The 22,422-nt window shown below is 39.8% G+C and overlaps 1 protein-coding gene across 7 annotated transcripts in view; it reads right to left on the bottom strand.

The window, feature by feature from the left end:
* OGFOD3 (2-oxoglutarate and iron dependent oxygenase domain containing 3) overlaps positions 1-22,422 on the bottom strand; it is a 91,666-nt gene that overhangs the window by 48,173 nt on the left and 21,071 nt on the right. For 4 of the 7 annotated variants that reach the window (XR_003996585.1, XM_030534043.1, XM_030534045.1 and 1 more), the window contains exons 5-7: positions 15,549-15,613; positions 14,595-14,651; positions 4,625-4,778 (exon numbers count right to left, since the gene is read on the bottom strand). Coding sequence is in view for 6 of the 7 variants with exons in the window: in XM_030534043.1 (XP_030389903.1) it covers positions 4,625-4,778; positions 14,595-14,651; positions 15,549-15,613 (276 nt within the window). In the remaining variant the exon portion in view is untranslated. Of the gene's footprint in view, positions 1-2,848; positions 3,013-4,624; positions 4,779-14,594; positions 14,652-15,548; positions 15,614-17,602; positions 17,635-22,422 lie in introns of those variants that run through there. The other 3 variants (XM_030534044.1, XM_030534049.1, XM_030534046.1) reach the window with 3 other exon arrangements.

The following is a 22,422-nucleotide window of genomic DNA, read 5'->3' as shown; positions in this document are numbered from 1 at the left end:
GCAACAGTTCTTTGGAGAATAGACTAACAAGGAGAGTCAGAGTGAAAACATATGACGTCATTGCATTTCATGGAACTGGAATCTTTGCTATGATGGTGTCCCCTGTAACAGACTGGAGCATGTGATGGAACTGCCAGAAGCCACTTCAGCACTATTTTCTTTCTAGATACAGTACTTATTAGGATCAGTTTGGGTAACCTGCACTGCATAAATCCTCCCCATCTATGTTACTCTGTATTTACAGTACCCCTTTCACCAACAATCTTCAAAAAGCTGGTGTGGGTTATCATTGCTTTATCAATGGCTCTACACTTGATCTTGCATTACTGTCCTAATTTAAACTGAGGCTGCCTCAAGCATTGCCAGCCTGTCACAACATCTTCTGAAGTTCAGCACAGCAGAATGAGCACTTTGTGAGAGAGCATCAGTTCATAGAAAGAACAGGAGGACTTGCGGTATATATATATATATATATATATATATATACACAGAGAATATAAAACAATGGGTGTTACCATACACACTCTAACGAGAGTGATCAGTTAAGGTGAGCTATTACCAGCAGGAGAGAGAAAAACTTTTTGTAGTGGTGATCAAAATGGTCCATTTGCAGCAGATGACAAGAAGCTGTGAGGAACAGTGGGGGGAATAAACATGGGGAAATAGTAGAAGTTCAGCAAATTAAAGGTGACTACCACAGCTTTGACTGATGCTGTCAGAAACATGGACAAAACATAAGAGCTAAGTATTTATTAATTATTATTCCATGCAACTTGGTCCTTTTAATATCAAATATTTTTCCTGGTAAGAAATATTCCTTTGTGTGACTTCTAATCAAGGATGTTTAAGTCATGCCCTTAGAAGCCAGCCTACTCATAACTTTTACCTAGTGACAGTGAGGCACTGATAAGCTTTTGGATGGCTGTATATCTTAGATCTGGTTCTTCTTGGCATGGGTGGGCCATGATTCTGGAGCAATTCCAGTTTTTAAATCTCTGCTGAACTCCCAATTTATTTAGCTATCTGGCTCTCTCACCAGTACTTTGAGTTCTGCTTATTTACATAGATCCCCTTGGATGCAATGTATGTAACTAAACTCAAAACCAAGACTCACTCAGTTCAATCCACTGAGAACTTCACAAAAGGTCATAAGCTATGATCTCAGAGATAAAAGACCACTGCTATGTTCACAAAATCACTCAATAAACCTTCCATAATACCAAAATCAGATCATGAAAAAGTCACGTCTCCTCCATAGAACATGCAATAAAATAAACCTTGCACATCACTGATACATAGGCATGGGAAGTAGGAGTGCAGGGGTTGCTACAGTGTTTTGCACCCAGCATCCTGGCCACCAGCCCCACACCCCTGCTGTCCTGGGCCCCTCCCACCAGCCCTGCTGCTGCCTGGGGGCTCCGCTGTCGGCCCCAGGTCCCACTCAGCCCCCAGCCCCGGGTCCCGCTCAGCCACAGGACCTGTGCCCGGGGGCTCCGCTGCTGGCCCCAGGGTCCCGGCCGCCAGCCCCAGGGTCCTGCCCGGCCGCCAGCCCCACGGTCCTGGCCACTTGGACCAGGGTGCCGGCTGCCAGTCCCAAACCCCAGGCTCTGCACCCACTCCTAGCTGTAGCCTCAGCCTTCACTGCCTTACCCGTGTCCGCATCCCCCACCATGCAAACAGGGGTAAGAGGTGCAGCTCATCACCCTAACTCCAAAAACTGTTCCAGTGCCACTGCTCTGATGCCTAAGTATTTAAATTATCTGTGCATATTGATAAGTGCTTTAAGACACTGAGTGTTCATCACACCTCTGAAACCAGGGCTGGCCTTCAACCAACTTCTTGGGGTGTCAAATCAACAGCTGAGGACAAGGAGAAGCTTTTGCTCAGCCAGTCTGCACAAGGGGTGCCAAAATCATTTTCCATCCTAGAATCTGAAACAGTGATTACGAGAGATGTCTGAAAGTTTTCTGAAAAAGAGTTTTCCATCAGGAAAATGCTACTTTGACAAAACTGAAATGTTCCACAGGAATGCGTTGATTCCATTAAACTTTCAAAAGAGACCAGGCAGCTAGGCCAGCTAACCAACCGTGCCTGGTTTCCTGCCAGCCCAGACTGCCCAGGGCTCTTTCACAAGCTGCCAGGGTGTCAGGAGTCCCTGGGCTCCAGGGTCTTCAGCAGCCCATCTAGTGAGCTCTCCCAGAACTGGGACTCTCCAGCAGTTTGCTTGGCAAGCTGACATTTAGCTGGAGAGGCTGGACCAGAAATTTTCAAAAAAATCCCTTTTCAGTTCTTCTGAAACAAATTGTTTTTAAAATGTCCATCTCACAGAAAATGTTACACATCTGACTTTTCATTAGGATCCAGAATGAAAATTTTTCAGAAATGAAAATGATTCGGTGGAACGAAAATTCTGCTTCCTGCACAGCACCAACATTTACCATCATACAACATATCCCATAGCACAAGTACACTAACTGACACAGAAAAAACTACTTGCATCAAAACTCTTACCTGGAGGGATGTCAGAAGCTGAAAGAATTCTCTCTGCCACTCAACACCCTCATATTGGGCTTTCCAAGACAGACCATGGATAGATGAAATACCATCTCTCTGCTCCTCTCACACCCTCAAAATAAAGCTATTTTTGGCTCAAATAACTTTTTTCTTTTCCAGTTTATGTGCATGAGTGCTACAAGGTTATAATTAAAACACTACTTGGGAGGTGGGTAAGTGATTAATCAGTCAATTTATTAAAGCACTTGTCAAAATCCACCCCTAATTTTAAAAAACAGATCTCAGCAATGAGCAGATGACAAACTTTTCTGTTTTGTTTAACATTCAGGAGTGTTATTGAGTATCTTAGATGGGGTAGCCCCTCTTCAGAACAAAACAATCAGACATTTTTCTTTTTCATGATGTGCAAACCAGAAACATGTTTGATAGGACTGCTCAGTCGTCGGAATTCCTGACTGTATTTTGCTCAAAGAAGATATGACTGTTTTCTCTTGATGCCTGAATAGTAATAAACATGATCAGAAATACAAAGGGAGGCAGGAGTACCATATGTATTTATACATATATGCTTTTCTCCTACAAAATTTTAGACTGACAAGCATTGTACATTACAGAATGTTTTTATTCACCTGCATATCACAAAGTTATAAATCACCAAAAGAGAAGGAAAAAGTGTAATATACACAGAGATCTACTAACTAAAGCAACCTCAGTCTACCCACCATAATTAGCCAAGAGCAAAGGATATTAAACTCTAACAGACATATCACATATTATGAGATTACTGCTAAGTATGAGTGAAGTGTCCCACCACAAGGGTATCCTGAATATACACTCATATTTATTGGCACAGGATTGGGATATGGGAACATCATGGAAGATGCTATTAAGTATGTGTCACAATTAAGAGTTGCATCATCTTTTATCTGACACCAAGACCCCAAACCTTTTGATCTGCTAGGCTTGGAAGAACAAAGCTCACATTAGAATCAGTATTATATGGCAAGGTATTTCTTTAGACAAAACACTGCCTTTGTGTTTATGTTATTTTAAAATGTGCATATACATGTACACACACACACACAGAGAGGACAGACATCTCTCCTTTCAACTGGTGTTGATACAGTAAAAGCTGTGTTATCCCGCACTTTGTCAGCCAGTAAGCTCTATTAACTGGCACTTCTGATATCTCCCAATACAAATCTTCATATCTAATAACCGGGACTAGTATATTGCACAGGACACTATGCAACTGCACATTCTGCACTCTACTTTTATGCAAGAGAGACAGAATACAAGTAAGCAAGCTGATATCAGGGATTTATTCAAAAAGCAGCTTCCGGGGTGCGTTATAGGGTCATTACAGATTCAGCCAAATCTCCTACACCTTCGACATCTACAGTGATAACTGATGTTGACAATGATGAGCCTGAGGCACTGAAAGATCCTGAAGTGCCTTCTGAATCACCAAAGAACAATTAAATTATGTTCAGTAGTTTTAGTGTTAAGTGTATTTTTAGTGATCTGGGTGTACGCCATGTGCGCCCATAGTGATATGTAGTGTCATAAGAACGTACTGTATAGAAAAGTTACTGTATAGAAGCTTTACCTGTATACACCTAAGTGCTTCAAGAAATGAACCACTCTGCAGTGCAATACTACTACTGGATTGGTGAGTACCTGTATACTATTTTATACTTTATTCATTTTATAGTATTCTAATTCTTTGAAAATTGGTATTCCATTTGTAAGATAACTCTTAGTTAACCAGCACCCCCCATTTCTGCAACATGCTGGATAACAAAGCTTTTACTGTATTTACAGAGTATCTCATGATTGAAAAATTCTAGCAGAAAATACCAAAGATTTCAAAGGAAAACTACACTTTTGAAAAAAAGGAGTGATCCTGTCCTGCCCTCCCAGCATGACAAAGGCAAGCTGGCGTATTCTTCATCCATGTTCCTTTAACTGAACCAACTTTTAAATCACCAGCCTATAAACATCTCCCAACTGCAATTGTTGTTATGGTCTGGTACACTTGGGTACTGAGTCTCCAAAGTGATTTAATCCCAAAGGAAACACATTCTGCCTCTCTGAACTTGCCACTTACCTTGTCAATGTGCGGGTGCCAGTACTCATCATGCGTTGTCTTGGCCTCTGTGCTGTTTATTCTTGAGAAGAAGGTTGGCTTGGTCAGATACATGGAAGAGGAGCTGATACCAAACGCCTGAGCTATTGTTTGCTGAATTCTCCGCCTTACATCACTGCAAAGAAGAACACAACACAGCACCTTAGACACAGGGTATGAAACAGCACCGTGGCACAGGTTCCTATCTAAACCAGAGTGACATCATCAGTCTGCTGCTTCTTTCACTATGGTTTATTGATTGTCCACTGTCCCTGCTCTTCCTAGCCTAAATTTCATCAGATTTACTTCTGTAAATATATTTCAGGAAGTTTGGATTTTTTTCCTCCCTTCATCTTAAACCTGGATCATAGCTATAAGAATCCACCATCTCTAATCGCTTTCTTTTTATTCTCGGAAGCTAAAAAGCAATATTTTTCTTTTCTTTCTTTTTATATATAAAGTTTGGCATTTTGCTTACAGGTTTCTAAGAGGGCATAACAAATTGAAGAATGAAAAAATATAGATAAGCTAGTTATATCATGCAGCTGCTTTTTCCTTCTCCACATCCCTCCTCCCAACCCATTTCTTTCTCATCTTTCCAGCAATGAACCATACTCCCAAGTCAACCCAATAAAACCAAAAAGTTAATAAAATTGCAAGAGAGGAAGAGAGACACACACAGACAGAAACAAGGCTCTAGATTTTAAGTTCCTTGGGGCAAATTCTGTGGCCCCAATCTTTTTGTAAAATGCCACATACACCTATAGGCTTAATAAATAATACAAAACTAAAACAGAAAATATTTGACAGATATCTCTTTAATCTGCTGCAGGCAACCAGGTAAGAAATATGTATCTTCAAAAACTTGCATCTTGAGAGAGACAGACAAGCATAACAAAGGAAACTAAGTGTTCAGATGGGAAGACCAAGTTTTAATCTTAACATTGTTTTGTTTTCTTTCAGTTTTAAAAAAAATTTTAAACTCTTCAATTATTCTCCCTATTCTTGCTTTTCAAGTGCAGATTAAAAAAAAAAAAAAAGGTACATTGAAAAGGGTTTCATTTGAAGTAAACACATTTGTAAAGTTTCCCAGTGGAACTGCATCATCATTTTTTTAGCTTATACCCATTATTAAAAGTTTCTCCAGTATGAAGTACTAGACTTCAGAGAGATTTCAAGAAATGCTCACAAATACTTTTCTAGAGGTTTTAAATAGAGATCGTCACAAGAGTAGCAAGGCTGAAAGTCAGATCTACCAGCTTTCAGTCAGGTTTGTGGAGCAACTGCTTATCACAGGACTGCCAACTCCATGCATTCAAAACTCTCGAATCAGCCCTCTTATCCTGCCAAATCGTGAGATTTTACAAAATAATACATTTGGGGTACTTTTAATTTGCTATCTGATTTTGGAGCCTTTAGGAGTCACACTTTCCAGATTCTCTCCACAACCATAAGGGTCAGATATTTTTTTTTTAATGAAAGATGAGATTCTCATGTAATCTCACATGACTACAGGAGCTAGGGCTTCAAGAAAAACATTAAGTACCATGAGAGCTGACAAGACTGAGGTCAGAGAAATGGAGAATCAAAGAGATATACAGTATTGGGTCTTTGAAACCATCTTCCTGTCCTGAAGGAATGTTTCTAACACCACTGCATATTGCTCACACATCACACTTTATGGTCCCAATTCAGTAATGCATTTAAGCACATGCTCACCATGAAGCATGAATAAGCTGAATAGGGATGTGTAAGTACTTTGTTGAACTGAGGCCCAACAGGCCATGTTGTCCCTCTGTTCTCATGACCAAGCAGAGATTCAGTGGGAGCCCAATCCTACAAGGCATTGAACACCGTCAACGTGCATTTTGCTTCACCATGAATTGAGGGCACTAATGCTTTGTAGAAATCATCACTAGAATGATTAACAAGGGGAGGGGTAGCAGCCACAAAGGCAAAGAAAAAACAGTCTATCCCCTGGGTTTGATGCTGGTGGGCCCAACCCAGCTGACAGCTACAATATATCTATGCTGAAGTGCTTGTCCCTAAAGGCCAAGAACACGTCATCACTTCATTTTCAGGCCATCCTTCTTTACGCTGATTTAAATCTCAAATATTTATTATCATAATAGCTCAGTGGTTTGAGCACTGGCCTGCAAGGTTGTGAGCTCAATCCTTGAGGGGGGCCATTTAGGGATCTGGGGCAAAAATCTGTCTAGGGATTGATCCAGCTTTGAGCAGGGGGTTGGACTAGATGATCTCCTGAGGTCTCTTCCAACCCTGATATTCTATGATAATGAAGAATAATGCCTATTTCACAAAGAGTACTTTTCATCTATAGATCTCAAAGAGTTTCACACTCTTTTAAAGATATTTATCCTCACAACTACTCTGTGAGCCAAGGAAGCATTATTAGCCTCACTGTACAGATAGGAAACTGAGGCACAATGAGGCTAAGTGACTTGCCCAAGGTCATACAAGAAGTCCATTGCAGAGCAGAGAACTGAACCCACATCTCCAACATCCTCACCCAGTGCCCTAACCACTGAACCATCCTTCCTCTTAGTGTCCCCAGGCATCTTGTTCTAAATGCCAAATATTTATAAAGTATATAACATTTATGCCCTCAGAGAACTTTAAAAGCAACACTGATTTCCCTCGTAGTCTGATGCCTTTTCCTTTTTAAAACCTTACTATTGAAGCACATTCTCTAGTCCTTATAAGCTGCTTTAAAGCTTCACTCCCCAATATGACAACTTAGGACAAGACAAGACTGCATGATTTGTAAAATGGGAAGGGGGAAATAAAGTTCTGCTCAGATCTTCTTCATATACAAGAACGGCAAGAAAAAGTAACTGGCTCAGGTCTGTCAAAGGTTACTATAAAAGTTTATTTCCTTTTCCTAAGTTTAATTTGCTGCTGAGTAAAAAATAGCACATCCTTCAAGAAACCGAAATCTGCTTCCTGTTTATCAAAACCATCCCAAATTTTTAGCTCATCTTGAACAAGTCTTCTTCCCCTTCCCTCCCAAAGATAACAAATAGGGCCAAATTCTGGAGTTCAAGTTAATGCAGAATTTGCATCACTAGTTTCATGTCTTTGTGAGCCATCATCTGGCTATAGTAGCTTGTGTTATTCTGAAAAAAAAAATAAAGCAATCAACTCATTCTTTTTAAAAAAAATCAGGAACATCTGCAGTGACTATTTTCATTGAATATGTGAAGACAATCTTTATACAGATTTATTAAATGTGCATGAAACACTAACTGTCCCGTTGAGTGGACATCAGGTCCAAGGATACATGGGCTTAGATTTCTCCGAGAAAGACAAAAAACTGGTCCAACAGAAGATGATCTCTGTTTTAATAATTGTCTAGCAATTATCCTCAAATCTGGACAACTTAGTTTAAAATGCTTAAGGGATATAAATCTGCTAAACAGATCTCAGAAGGAGTGTTATAATAAAAAGCTTTATATGAAGAAAAGTAAAATGTGGTCAGAAAAAAAAAACTTTTTTTTTTTAATCTGCAGAGGGTTATAAACAGCATCTAGCAGCTGATTTCCCATGATACGGTTAGAAAAATGAAATTTAACAAAGTAAATGAACTAAATTACCAGAATTATATTAACTGATTTCACAGTTGTTCTGTTGCTTATTAACACCGAGTTACATAGAACTATCAGTTAATAAATAAGCCTATTAAAGCTCCTAGTACAGGAAATCAATGTATTTCTACCTAAAGGAAAGTCCCACTCATGCTTTGCCACAAGATGAACCACATGTCGCTACTTAAATTGCCATTTATTTTGTTTATATTATTGCTTCACACATCTGACTTCAAAGAGATATAGTGGTGCATCAGAGAACGGATCTAAAGCACCACCTCATTTCCCCACCACCACACACATACACAAGACCAGCATTACAGGTAAAGGACACTCATCATTTAAGTTACAGGCATAGCAGAATGAGCAGAAGGGTTACATTTATTATAATAAAAGTTGAAAAATATGGGGGGGCGCAAAGTCATGAACAAAATACACCTCTACTTCGATATAACGCTGTCCTCGGGAGCGTTATAGGTGAAACCACATTACATCGAACTTGATTTGATCCACCGGAGTGCTCAGCCCCACCCTGCCAAAGCGCTGCTTTACCGCGCTATATCCAAATTCGTGTTATATCGGGTGGCGTTATAACGGGGTAGAGGTGTAGTAAATAAGTCTCATAGTGGGAACAGGACAGAATCTCCCAGTCTGTTCTAACCTCCCTCTCAGATTAAGTTGTATGGACAGTGGAAAGTACAAGTTATTTTTTTGGGTCTGATCCAACACCCACTGAAGTTAACAAGGATCTTTCCATTGACTTTGGTGAGCTTTGGATCACGCCTTTGAAACCACAAGCAAACATGACAATGAACAAGTACTTCTCAAACAGTTCAGTGCGAACACAGGGCCCCATCCAGCAGTCCTTGCTCATGTGAGAATCCTTCTAACTGATACAGGATGATCCCCCTAGAAAGAGTGGTAGGGATGGGCCCTAAATGGAAAGGAAATATTAGAGAATGAAGAAACTTCTGAATACACACATTCATACACACACCATGAAAAAATTTTAAAGCACTATCCCCAAAGTTCAGAGCTAAGGCTGAATTGTAGGTCACATAGTAGGGACTAAGCCTCACTCACCTGGACTTCAGTAGAAGCTCTTCAGAGAGAGGGCCTTTGGTTATGCCTATGCAGCAGCACACAGATTACATACAACTGTGGATTATGCACTGTTTCAAGAATCCTAAAATACCTGGCAATGGTGCTGGAACTAGGGTTGCTGCCGCACCCCCTGGCTTGAAGTAGTAATAACATACACCAAATACATGATCTCCATCATCAGTAAGCCAATAATAAAAACTGTTCGAGCACCCCAATACCTGGATATTGTATGGCGACACGCAGAGTGACAGGCCAACTGAGGAAGTGGATATTCACCCACGAAAGCTCATGCTCCAAAACATGTTAGTCTATAAGGTGCCACAGGATTCTTTGCTGCTTTTACAGATCCAGACTAACACGGCTACCCCTCTGATACAGGCCAACTCTGTAACTCTGCACTCCCTAGTGTTGTTTTTAAACAGTGTGTGTTGCCAGAGCGATAAAATTGCAATAACAATCTTCATCTGATATAGTTTCTTTCTCAATAATGTAGTCCAATATATTTTAGACTACCGAGAGCTACTGAATAAAAGAAACTATATATACAGTACATACATCCAGAGAAACAATTATATAATACAAAGCAACAAGTAACCTAGTTACAGAGGAGCACCAGGAGAAAATTAAAAGGTAGGCCAAGGTGAATAAAATATGTTTCCTTGTGGTAAGTAAAATGAGATGGAGAGCTGATAAGGTAGAGAGAGTCTGGAAACATATTTCAAAGAGCAAGTCCCTATGTCTCCTTCTGCCCATGTGTACTTTGCGGGGATCTGAGAATGTACTTTGCAATTTATGATATGTGCTAGATGAGGACAAAAGTATCCTTAAACCTACAAACAGGAAATTCAGAGTTAAGTCAGACCACAAAAGTTAATTTTAAACTTAGTTTGTGTTTAATATGTACTTCCCATAAACATGGGACCAGTCCAAAAATCTGCAAAGATGTGAATCCTCATAACATTTAATTAATAGGTCAGGATTTCTAAGTTTGTCAAGCTGCTGCAATCCAGAATAAGTTATGCTACATATTGGGAAACATAAGAAGCCTACTTTGTGCTCCCAGAAAAGAAAAAGGCAACAGGCTGCATGTTTATTTTATATGATTTGAATGCCCTGCATTACTATATTAAAAACAAGTAAATACGATGAAGATCTCACTTTGTATGTAAAACTGGTGAACAAAAGAATTTATCTATGATATCCTAGGACAGGACATTTATGCAGAGCAAGCAGCATGTTTTGCTGAGTGCTTTAAACAGCACCAGGTCTCCCCTCCTACCCTACATATACACTACATTCAGGAAGCCTCCATCATCTATCCACAGCAGATTGGTAAATATGCAGTTACAAGACAGCAACATTCTGATCTTCTTCCCATGAAAACAATCTTCTATTCACTCTCTCACTTTGTGATAGTAAATTAACTTTGTGTGTGCTGGAATTAATTGTCTACCCAAGTGCCACGAATCTGAGATATCCCCTTTTACAGGTGCAGATGTTCTCTAGAGTCATACAAATGCCAATTCTCTGGATATATATTATGCAAACAAAGGAAATTAAAGTAGTTTATCCAGAAGCTAGCACATCCCTTTAATCAATCTACTTTGTGCACTGGTTTTAAAATCATTCTACTTAGCCTACAATCTTCCCATTACAAACAACTTCCCAGGCCTCAAACCTGGCCTTCAGAGTTTGCAACATGTATCAAACCCATACTAAAATCTTTTGCTCCTGTTCCCCTTGTTTCTATTCATTTTATCTATAAAATCCTTTAAGACCCTAGAGAGCCTTTTCTATCTACAACCATACTATATTGCAGCTCTATTTAAAAAACTCTTGTCCATGCAAACAAATCCCTGAATTTTCCAAAATGAAAATCATTGTATCTTGCCCCTACTTCATCATTGCAATTGCTCAGGATGTATTCCCACTTTGATCGGACACAAGGGAAATAGCTCTGCTAGCACAGATGACATCTGACGAACGTGAGCCCAAGTCAATAGTAGAAAGAAAAGTAGAAAGCTCCCCATAATTTCTGTTGACAGCAACCCTGTGTATTTTCACATAATGAGTCATGGATGATGCGGAAATACATATGCTAAATTTAGGGAAGAACAGGACAATTTTACGGAAGAAAAGCATTGTGGCACAGTTACAGGAAAGGGAGTAGTGAAATCTACTCTGTACTAAATTAGAGGAACAATGGGGCATAATACTTTGTCAGAAAAGATGGGAAAAACCAATAGCAAGGCTAGAGTCTAAGAAAAAAAAAAAGACTTCAAATTAACCCCCTTCATAAGTTTGGAGCCTACAGCACTGGCATCATGGAAAAGTATGTGCATAAGGCCTCTTCCCATTGAATTGAATGCTGGAAGAGGGAAATAAAAATAGTTGACATGAAGATTTTTCATCTCTTTGTTGTTTGGACTCTCACAAGGGCTGGAGCTAAGAAATGAAAAGCAGAGATTACCCAGGGTCGACCTGGGTTATGCTCTAAAAAGACTTTCAGTGCTCTCAGATTACCACATCTCTGTCACATTCTGAATCACAGATTGAAAGTCATGTGTGCATGTATGCTTGCTTCCTTGAATCTGTAAAATAACTCATTTCTATCTCCTAATTAAAAAAAACTTTAGTTAATTTATTACAGAATTGGCTACAAGCATAGTCTTTGGTGTAAGATATAAGGTACAAATTGATCTGGGATAAGTGGCTGGTCTCTTGGGACTGGAAGGCACCTGAATATTCTCTGATTTCTGGTATATGTGACCATTTATCACTAAGTCCAGCTTGCCTGGGTGGCAAAATAAACTAGAGAGCCCAAGGGCACGGTCTCTCACTTCATGGTAAGACTGTTACAATGATCTAGAAGTTCACATTTGTTATGAGTTGGTGAAAACCAATTATAGAACATACCACCAGTTGGGGGTGTCTGTCCTGCTTTTGACAGTCTGCCCTGAGGTTGGCACTCTCCGTCGTGAGCCACTCCCGACAGCATGACAATGGGCAAGGTAATAAATACTCTTTGGCTTTCACTCAATTCTTTGCACATCTACACTCTGATAAGTTTTTCAAACACACAAGCCCTGATGGTGTAATTTTCTTCTAATGCCACGGACGGGGAGCAGCTTTTAAACCAAGGATGCATATTCCAAGGTCTCCATTCTGGATAAAAGATACAGACAGAAAGGGTCGAAGAAGAAAAATTACTATCTTAGGAGCTAGAGGATAAAGCATGAGGGCACAGAAATTATAATTCATTCTGAAGCAGCAGCTATTTTGACACAGCCAGTTTAGAAACCAGCTTTCTGGCTCACAATGTCTGCTCTTATTTGTTATTGTTGTCATCAGGGACACTCAAATGGGCATTTTATTTAGTTAGTGCTCTTCAGAGTGTATTTTTAAACAGGCCTGGACAGGTAAGTGGAAGTAATAAAGTTAAATGCTCCTCAAGATAGCATACAACAATCCATTAAAGATATATGCTACTGGAGTCATGGTTAAAGAGGAACAAAAGCATTTAATAATAAATTTTGTTTGTGACTTGTCTCTAGGAGGTTGAAACATTCTCTATACTGACTAAGGAGTCCATAATCACTAGCTGCTGCTTTAATCCCCAAGTGGGAAGAGCAGAAATGTGAAGTACTTATACAATTCTTCTAAATTCCGGTTTGTTTCAAATAGGGAAATACATAAAAAGAAACCTCATAAATTAATCAGGTTATTTCTATAAGCTGGGAAGGAAAAAGAGAGAATTATGGTTATTTCTAAATTCTACTAATATGGTGACAGGAGTTGGGAGGTATATACATAGATAGGATTAGATAAAATCTAAAATAGTTTTCATGTATAAAAACATCATAGCTCATCTATGAGATGATGGTATCTACAAAGGCCAAGTTAAACAAAGATTAGCCATTTAAAGTGGTCAAGTTAAATCAGATAAAACTACCAGAGTAATATAACTCCAATCCAACTCCAACAGACAGTTCATTCACAAGGCAAAAAAAACTTTGATCAGCATCCATAGGAACTTAATGACAGAGCTGTACAAAGAATTGATTTTTTTCCCATATAGACAGTGAAATATATATATTTTTTAAAGTTTGTCTTGAGTCAAACACAATGTTTTGTTCAACCCGAAATAAAACATTTCGTTTCCATTTCAAGTATTTTTAGGCGAATTTTTTTTAAATGAAATTTTTAAACAAAGCCATTGCAAATTCAAAAACTGAAAATGTTTCATTTCAAAAATTTCAAAAACTAAATGTTTAAACGTTTTGGGCAATTTTTCATTTATTCGATGTAACAATTTGGTGAATCCACAACAAATTTGCAAAGTGCTACAGTCGACCCAAAACTGCATTTTTCTGCAAAAAAGTTTCACCTGAAAAAAAAAATTAATCCAGTTCCACTTGACAATAATACTTTAGCCACTAGAGGGAGCTCATATTCCTCCATTAGGGCAACAGAAATATACTGAGAGTTATAAGACAAAATTAAATAAACTTGGAATACAAAATTTTCAAACCAAGTCTGCTCTGCAGTTCATGTCAAGATCTACAGTTACACAAAATTCCATGAAAATCAGAATTTATCTACTATGCCCATTCAGCAAAGAAGTAATAAGGCTTGTTCTTAAACGTTGGCTATACATGTCTTCAGAGATAGGAAACTTATTAAAACATGCTGTGCACGTCATGTCAGTGAGTCAATCTGTATAAAAGATTAAATACCACCACCACAAGGCATGTTCCTTTACAGCAATATTCCATATTCTGACCCTGTAAAAAAAGAGTGTTACTTTTCTAGCCAGACAACCAGAGCATTCAAGAAGAGTCTTTTGCCCCTTAACTATTTCAGTGTCTTGACCTACTCCGTCACCATTATTTGAAGCGCTGTCCCAAACAATGCAACAGGACAGGACTCCCTTCAATTTTTATTACAATATATATCCTAAAATACTCATGAAACAAGGCCTAGAGCAAAAATGCATTAGACCTCCATCAGTGTGCCTTAGTGCTGTGTCTCCAGCCTCTGGATTCAGGTAAAGCACCTTCCTTTCTGGTTGCATTAGTAGATCAGCTGGATGGGCCTATCTGGGACAGTGTTAGCATGGGAGAGGTAGGAAATCTTTTGGAATTGAGAACATTCTGTTAATATGGCATCTCAAAGGGGCAACTCAAAAATTAAAAAATGAAGTTATATTTTTGGTTCATTCTCCAATTACTGAATGACTTTACCGGTATAACTGGAAATCCTCTTCTGTAAAGATCTCTTGAATTTTATCCCCAAAGTATCTATAAAAACAAGAGAGAGTCTAAGAAGAAGGATTATGAACCAATTATTTGACATTAGCAGTCTGTGCTTCATCTTTTCCACAAATAATCAATAAATTAAACTTGATATAAAAGCCCCCCAAACCTTCCCACTGTTTGAATGTGATGATTAGAGAGATGCACAGCTCCCAAAGTGTTGTTCAAAAATGTTACTAAAATAGAAAGGAACCTAAACTCAATAAATATTGATAGGATTTACCAGGCAAAGAAAATGTCCCTTAAAATAAGAATGTGGATTTCCCCCTTTTAAAAGGTTGGTGCAAAACCCTGTGTTTCTTCTACTATTGATACAGCTGTGGACTTTGAACTGCACAAAAGTCATTTGTTATCCAGTATTACACAAAGGTAAATCTTATAACTGAAATTACTAATAGCTTCCTAAGAGCCCAGTTCAAAAACAATTATATCAGATTTGGTGCCACACAAGCTTTCACGGGGTCCAAGAAACTACTGAAAATCTATCAAATCCCTAATACATGAGTCCTTATGCACTGTGGGTATGGCTACATTTGGAATTTCAAAGCGCTGCCCCGGCAGCGCTGCGGGAGCGCTGCGGCAGCGCTTTGAAGTGTGAGTGTAGTCAGAGCAGCAGCGCTGGGAGAGAGCTCTCCCAGCGCTGCACGTAAACCACATCCCTTACGAGTGTAGCGTGCAGCCCTGGGAGCCACGCTCCCAGCGCTGCTGCCCTGATTACACTGACGCTTTACAGCGCTGTTTCTTGCAGCGCTCAGGGGGGTGTTTTTTCACACCCCAGTTGCAGCGCTGTAAAGTGTGAGTGTAGCCAAGGCCTGTGAGAAGGTAAAACACCCAAGCTGTAGGAGGCTAAAGGAGAGAGAGTAAATCATTGTCCCACTTTACCTGTACAGATTAACAAAATGCTTCCCCACTGAAAGAGCTCCAGAATGCAAATCCAAGATTGAAGCCTGGGAAAGGAGACAGAAGTAAAAGGGTGGAAAAAAACCAACTGATAAGCATGGAAAAGCTTGTCATTATTTTAAATCATCTTTCTAACAAACTACCCTAATTGAATACTGTTTCCCTCATTCTTCAAAACAGAATTATTTGTTCCTCAACAGTCAGATATACAACGGTAACAGCTATTCTCTTGTAGGTCTTTCTAAGGCTCCTATCATTTTGGTATCTAAATGAAAAAGGTGGCACTGGATTGGGACTCTAGAAATTCGAGTTCAAACCTGGTCTTGCCACAGACTTCTTGCACGATCTTGGGCAAATCAGTCTCTCTGTGCCTCAAACCCTCATTTGAAAAATGGAGATACTTCCTCGTACTCACAGTGGCATTGAGAATATGAATTCATTAATGTTTGTGAGGCACTCAGACATCAGTGATATGGGCCATAAGTACCTAGATAGAGAAGCATTGGTATCTATTCTCTCCATACCTTTTCTTCAGTTAAACCTTTTCTTTTCCCTCCCCGCAAAACAGCAGCAAATTTTATTTCCCAGGAGCCTATCCTGTGCCTTACTCACATTGATAATATTGTAAAATTAAACAGAGAAAGTCTGTTTAAGACAGCAGTTATTGACGTGAAGCCAAAAAGCTAATCCTCCTAGAGCCAGTGGTAACTATTGCATTTCTAACATTTTAGTTATTAAAAATAAAGACCTAGAACAGGGGTCAACAACCTTTCAGAAGTGGTGTGCCAAGTCTTCATTTATTCACTCTAATGTAAGGTTTCGCGTGCCAGTAATACATTTTAACGTTTTTAGAAGATCTCTTTCTATAAGTCTATAATATATAACTAAATTATTGTTGTATGTAAAATAAATAAGGTTTTGAAAACATTTAAGAAACTTCATTTAAAATTAAATTAAAATGCAGAGCCCCCCGGACCAGTGGCCAGGACCCGGACAGCGGGAGTGCCACTGAAAAATCAGCTCATGTGCCGCCTTCAGCACGCATGCCATACCCCTGACCTAGAAGGTAACTACAATTTTTCTCCCCAATCCTGAAAATTCAATCTATTTCCTCAGTCTGAGTCAAGCCATCAGAAACTCAAAACAGATGATGCAGTCTCATCAACTGTTGCCATTCCACTAGTATCTCAGGAAAATGTTAAACAGCTGCTAAAATTAGACATTTTTAAATCAGCAGGTCCAGGTAACTTGCATCCAAGAGTTTTAAAAGAGGTAGCTGAGGTGCTCACGGATCATTAATGTTGATTTTCAAGTAGTTCTGGAGCACCAGGGAAGTTCTAGACGACTGAAAGAAGCCAATGTTGTGCCAATATTTTAAAAGGGTAAATGGAATGACCCAGATAATTACAGGCCTGTCAAGTCTGACATCAATCCCAGACAAGGCAATGGGGCAGCTGACATGGCACTCGATTAATAAAGAATTAAAGAGTAACATAATAAATGCCATTCAACATGGTTTTATAGAAAATAGTATCACGTTAGTTTGACAGGATCTATTTTTTTGTTTGAGACTACAAACTTGGTTGATAAATATTAATGTGATGTTATTCAGACTTCTGAAAGGTACCTGACTTGGAACAACATGACATTTTGATTAAAAAACAGAATGATATACAATTAACATGGCACACATTAAAAGGCTTTAAAGATGACTAACTGATAAGTCTGAAAATGTAATTATAAACAATGAATCACCATTTAATGGCTATGATTCTAGTGGGGTCCTGGCAGGGATCGGTTCTTGGCCCTACACTATTTAGTATTTTTATCAAGGACCTGGAAGAAAACAAATTCATCACTGATAACAGTTGCAGATGACATAAAAATTGGGGGAGTGGTAAATACTGAAGAGGACAGGTCACTGATGCAGCGTAATCTAGGTCGCTTGGTAAAACAGGCGCAAAAACAATGTTTGTTTTAATATGGCTAAATATAAACGTACATGTCTAAGAACGAAGAATGTAGGACACACTTACTTGATGAAGGACTCTATCCTGGGAAGCAGCGACTGAAAAAGATTTGCAAGTCATGGTGGATAATCAGCGGAACACAAGTTACCAGTGTGATGCTGCGGCCAAGAGGGCTAATGTAATCCTAGGATTCATAAACCAGGAAATCTCGAATAGCAGTAGAGAGGTTATTTTACCTCTATATTTGACACTGGTGTAACAGTGCTGGAATAGTGTGTCCAAGTCTGGTGCCCACAATTCAAGAAGGATGTTAATAAATTGCAAAGGGTTCAGCAAAGAGCCATGAGAATGATTAAAGGATTAAAAAAGATGCCTTATAATGCTAGGCTCAAAGAGCTTGATCTATTTAAGCTTAAAGAGAAGTTTAAAGGATGACTTGAACGGTCTATATGTATATGGGGAATAAAATATTTGATAATGGACTCTTCGGTCTAGCAGAGAAAGATATTACACTATCCAATGGCTGGCAGCTAAAGCTAGACAAAAATCGAACCAGAAATAAGATTTAAATTTTTAACAGTGAGGATAATTAACCATTGGAACTTATCAAGGATCTTTGTGGATTCTCCATGGGCAATTTTAAAATCAAGATTTACTTCTAAATCAGAATACATTTAGCTGAACCTGATTTAAAAACTGACTCAACTAATGTAATTTTCAGTGTAGGCAGGGGTCCAACTGGCAAGAGATAGCTAAATGAGATGACATCCTTCGAGGTGTACATTCTTAAATATTCTCACCATGGAATGCTGCCCTTCTCAAAGTGATACATAATGGTCTCTCTGCTACCTGTTTGACAGGACCTGTGACCACTCAAGTTGTTTGGATAGGTCACAGGCAATAATAGTTTTTCGGGGAGGGATAGCTCAGTGGTTTGGGCATTGGCCTGCTAAACCCAGGGTTGTGAGTTCAATCCTTGAGGGGACCATATAGGCAACTGGGGTAAAGATCTGTCTGAGGATTGGTCCTGCTTTGAGCAGGGAATTGAACTAGATGACCTCCTGAGGTCCCTTCCAATCCTAATATTCTATGATCATACCACTAGGTGATCTGTCCATACACAATGCAAACTCCATCTTTCCAGCAGGATGTGTTCTAGTGCTCTGATGGCCCTTCTTCATTAGGCAAGAATCCACATTTTTATCTTTACATGTTATTTGAAGGACAAAGATGACATACATAGATGACCAAGCTATCTAGTGGCAGCACAGGATATGGATACACAAGACTGCTGACCAGTCTAAGCTAACAATGCAACTGCAGGCTCACCTCCAGCCTCATGGCAAGGTTTTGCATCACTCACTCACCATTCCTCTGGGACCATGCTTGGCAAGGACATCGCTAGTAGCCACATGCAGCCTCTTAGCCAGAAAGCGCTGCTGCAACCAGGAATCTTTTAATGCTTGGGGTTGAAATACAGCAATCACAATGGATTCTGCTTCAGCCCCCACAAGGAGGAAATATCCCTCTTCCCCCATCCATCCATGTGTTTTCATCAGTCTCTTAAAGTGCATACATTATCAAGTTGTTAAAATGGACGCGGCATGGAGTGCGCAGATCCCTCCAGCCTTGTAGCCCCCATAAAAGCATTTAGAGGACTAATGTAGACAAGTCATCCTACATCAAAAGTCAGCCAAGGAGAGCTCCTGCAATAAGCTTTATTCAAATTTCAGTGTACTACTCTTATTTAAGACCTCAACTTTTGTGCAACAATCTAAGGTACAGCCATAACTGTGGACTTGCTACAGAAGCTCTGTAATGGTTGTAAGCATTTTTATAGACAAGACCAGAAAATTTTATAACCAGGAATGGCAGGACACATAGCTGAATAAGTAGGTTTAATTTAAAAAACTCCTTTGCTTCCCAACTTCAATTTACCTTAAGCATTCATCCAAAATATCAATTTTCCTCTTGCTTCCTGAAGCAGCATGGGCTTGCAGCAATGCAGGGGATCCAAAACGATCAGTCCTGCTAATGAAAAGGCAGTGGATGGGTTCCCAAAAAATGAAAGATATCCATAGCTGGGAAGATAATGGCTGCAATATGAAGCCTGGAAAGGCAGATGGAGGAGACTGAAAAGAAGCAGGGAAGGGAATGAATAGTCCTCAGCACTGCCTTAGAGAGGGAAAGGAGACTGAATGCCAGAGGTATATAAGGGCTCGATTATACATATACACAGAGCTTCTATTTGTTCAATTGCAGTCCTGAAAAGAAGCTGAATCACAGCTATTTTCGCATAAAGCCATCTGAGAACATGAGGCGCTTATTGGTCTTTCAGTACCATTTTCTACACTTGGGAAGTTAGCTTGGAGGAAGACTATGGCAAAACTACACCCAAACAAATCTCAGCGCTCTGATCCAGATATGTCACACCTCACTTCAGCTCAACACACCAGCATGAAAGCCTTGATAAAGCTTGTACAGAGATGGCAGGACGATTGCTAACACTTTCCACCCACCTTTTAAGAGTGATTATAATAGAACAATTTCCCTTGTGACACTGCACAGAATTCCTGCTAGGAAGATTCTGGACTTCTCTTAAAAGAATGAAGCACAAATTTAGACATCGTCACATCCCCAAGCCTTGTTAGTGGTTTCTTTGTCTATCATCCTCATATTGGGGAGACAACACTGAACTGGGATTTGCAGGTGCTCAGCAACACTGATGACAAAAGAAGCTCACTGCTCGCTTTAAAGCGGTGACAAAAGGGACATCTGACCCTTGCTTTGAACACTGTCTGCTAAACAGATGTCAACAAATAAATACTTGCCCTCTGCCTCAGCAACTCAGTTTTCTCCCCACACACACAAACCTCCCCATCCCCTGCTTTGACAAATGGTTATTTAAAAGTGGTTATCTGAAGGGAAGCTGCATGGACACAAGCTGCTCAAGAGGAAAAATAAAACAAAACAGACTCCTGATTTTAGGGGGAGAGATTGGTATTGCTCAGAACCTGTCTGATTTTCCGTATCTCTTCCACATCAACACTCTTATGCTTGTGTGTGAAAAGTAATGTCAGTTCTACAATCGCCAACTCTTTCTCAGCAGAACCAGACACTACCAGGCCCAACTGTATGTAGTTGTGCTCAGTTCTCAAAACAAATTCCACATTTCAACTTCCACCTCAATTTGAATCTTGAAAGAAGAGGTGCAAGAGATGAAGTGTTCATCCACTGTGCTGCCTAGGCCTTTTGCAGATTAGGTTAATCAGGTACAATACACATGAAGTCTAACTCATGTGGAAGTTCCCAGTCAGATTCCAGAGAACACAGGTTACCATAGTTAAATCAATATTTCGCCATGGTATCGATGCACCTTTGCATCGGATACAGATTGAATGCTTCTTGCTGATTAGACAGAGTCAAATCTTCATGTTATGAAAACCTTGCTTTGTTCCTTTAATCCTGCTACAATTCTGCAAGCTTTATAAGATGACTCATATCCTAACTGCTATGGCTGGGCTTTAATTCCTGCCAAAGGAAAGAAATAAGGTTCAAACGGTTCTAACAGCACTTTGTTGTGTGAGACCTTTGGCCAGGGACGCAAGTAAGCAGAAAGGCCAAGATGGGTTGTGAAAGGTGTAGGCAGACAGGTATCAAGAAGAGTCAATTTTAGCGCTGACAGAGAATTAAGGAAAAATGAGGAGTCCTTGTGGCATCTTAGAGACTAACCAATTTATTTGGGCATAAGCTTTTGTGGGCTAAAACCCACTTCATCAGATCCATTAAGTGAAAAGCATCTGATGAAGTGGGTTTTAGCCCACGAAAGCTTATGCCCGAATAAATCTGTTAATCTCTAAGGTGCCACAAGGACTCCTCGTTGTTTTTGCTGATACAGACTAGCACAGCTACCACTCTGAAATCTGTCACCATGCAAGGCAGAGAATTAAGAAGCACCTCACAGGTGATCAGTTCAGCTTTCAGAGCTAGAAAAAGGGCTGGTAGAATCTGCTTGAGCAGACAAGCCAGGGACACAACAGTGAGCCAGCACTGAAAGAATTCAATTCCCTCTAAATCGACAAGGGGAAGGAATACTCCAGGCAACAGCAGGAAATAGCTGGGCAGGACATCAAGTGAAGTGGAGGATGCACATTGCCGAAAGATGTAGCAGCTACTTACAAAGGGGTAGTAAGATGCTTAATATACGGGAAGAACCAATTTGTGACCTGCAGGGACAAGAAATGGGGAAAAGAAGTGTTATAGGGCACAGAAGACCTGCCTCATCCCTAGGAAATAAAGAGCTAACAGCAACTCAGGGGCTATACAGATATCCAGGGCCATGAACCAGGAACAGGATGGGAGATACTGCATGCGAGAAAGCTGTTATTCACCCAGGCAAGAAACCCTGAGCTGAGAAATGTGTGTGCGCTTGTTATCTCTTTCTGTGACCAAGAGGTACAGTTTTCCCTGCAAAAAGGGGATCTGAACGGCTGACCCTGTGGGTTTTGTGCTAAACAAGGAGTAACAGAGAGGCGACTATGGGAGGAGGAAAAAAGAGACTGCTCTCTGGTGTCTCTACACAAATGCCAATAGCACCAGTAATCAACGGGATGAGTTCAATTTACATTGGAGAGAAGTCATGAGAACAGTAATTACTGAGCCATGAAGGAATGAATCACAACTGGAACATTAAACACAAGTAGGAACACAGTGTAAGGGAAGCATAGAAAAGCAAAGGTCACTGTCTTTGTAGAGAAGCAACTAAAAACTAAATGAAGGCAAGTGGCAATCATGCCAATGAGAATGACAATAAAATAAAACAATGATGAGTATAGCTATTTGAGAATCAGTCTGTAGAGAGATTAATCATGGTTCAGAAGCAGCAC

This window comes from Gopherus evgoodei, chromosome 15 (assembly GCF_007399415.2).
Source record: "Gopherus evgoodei ecotype Sinaloan lineage chromosome 15, rGopEvg1_v1.p, whole genome shotgun sequence".
NCBI classification, from domain to species: domain Eukaryota; kingdom Metazoa; phylum Chordata; order Testudines; family Testudinidae; genus Gopherus; species Gopherus evgoodei.
The sequence above is the reverse complement of the archived record's forward strand: the minus strand, read 5'-3'. Positions and strand labels throughout refer to the sequence as shown.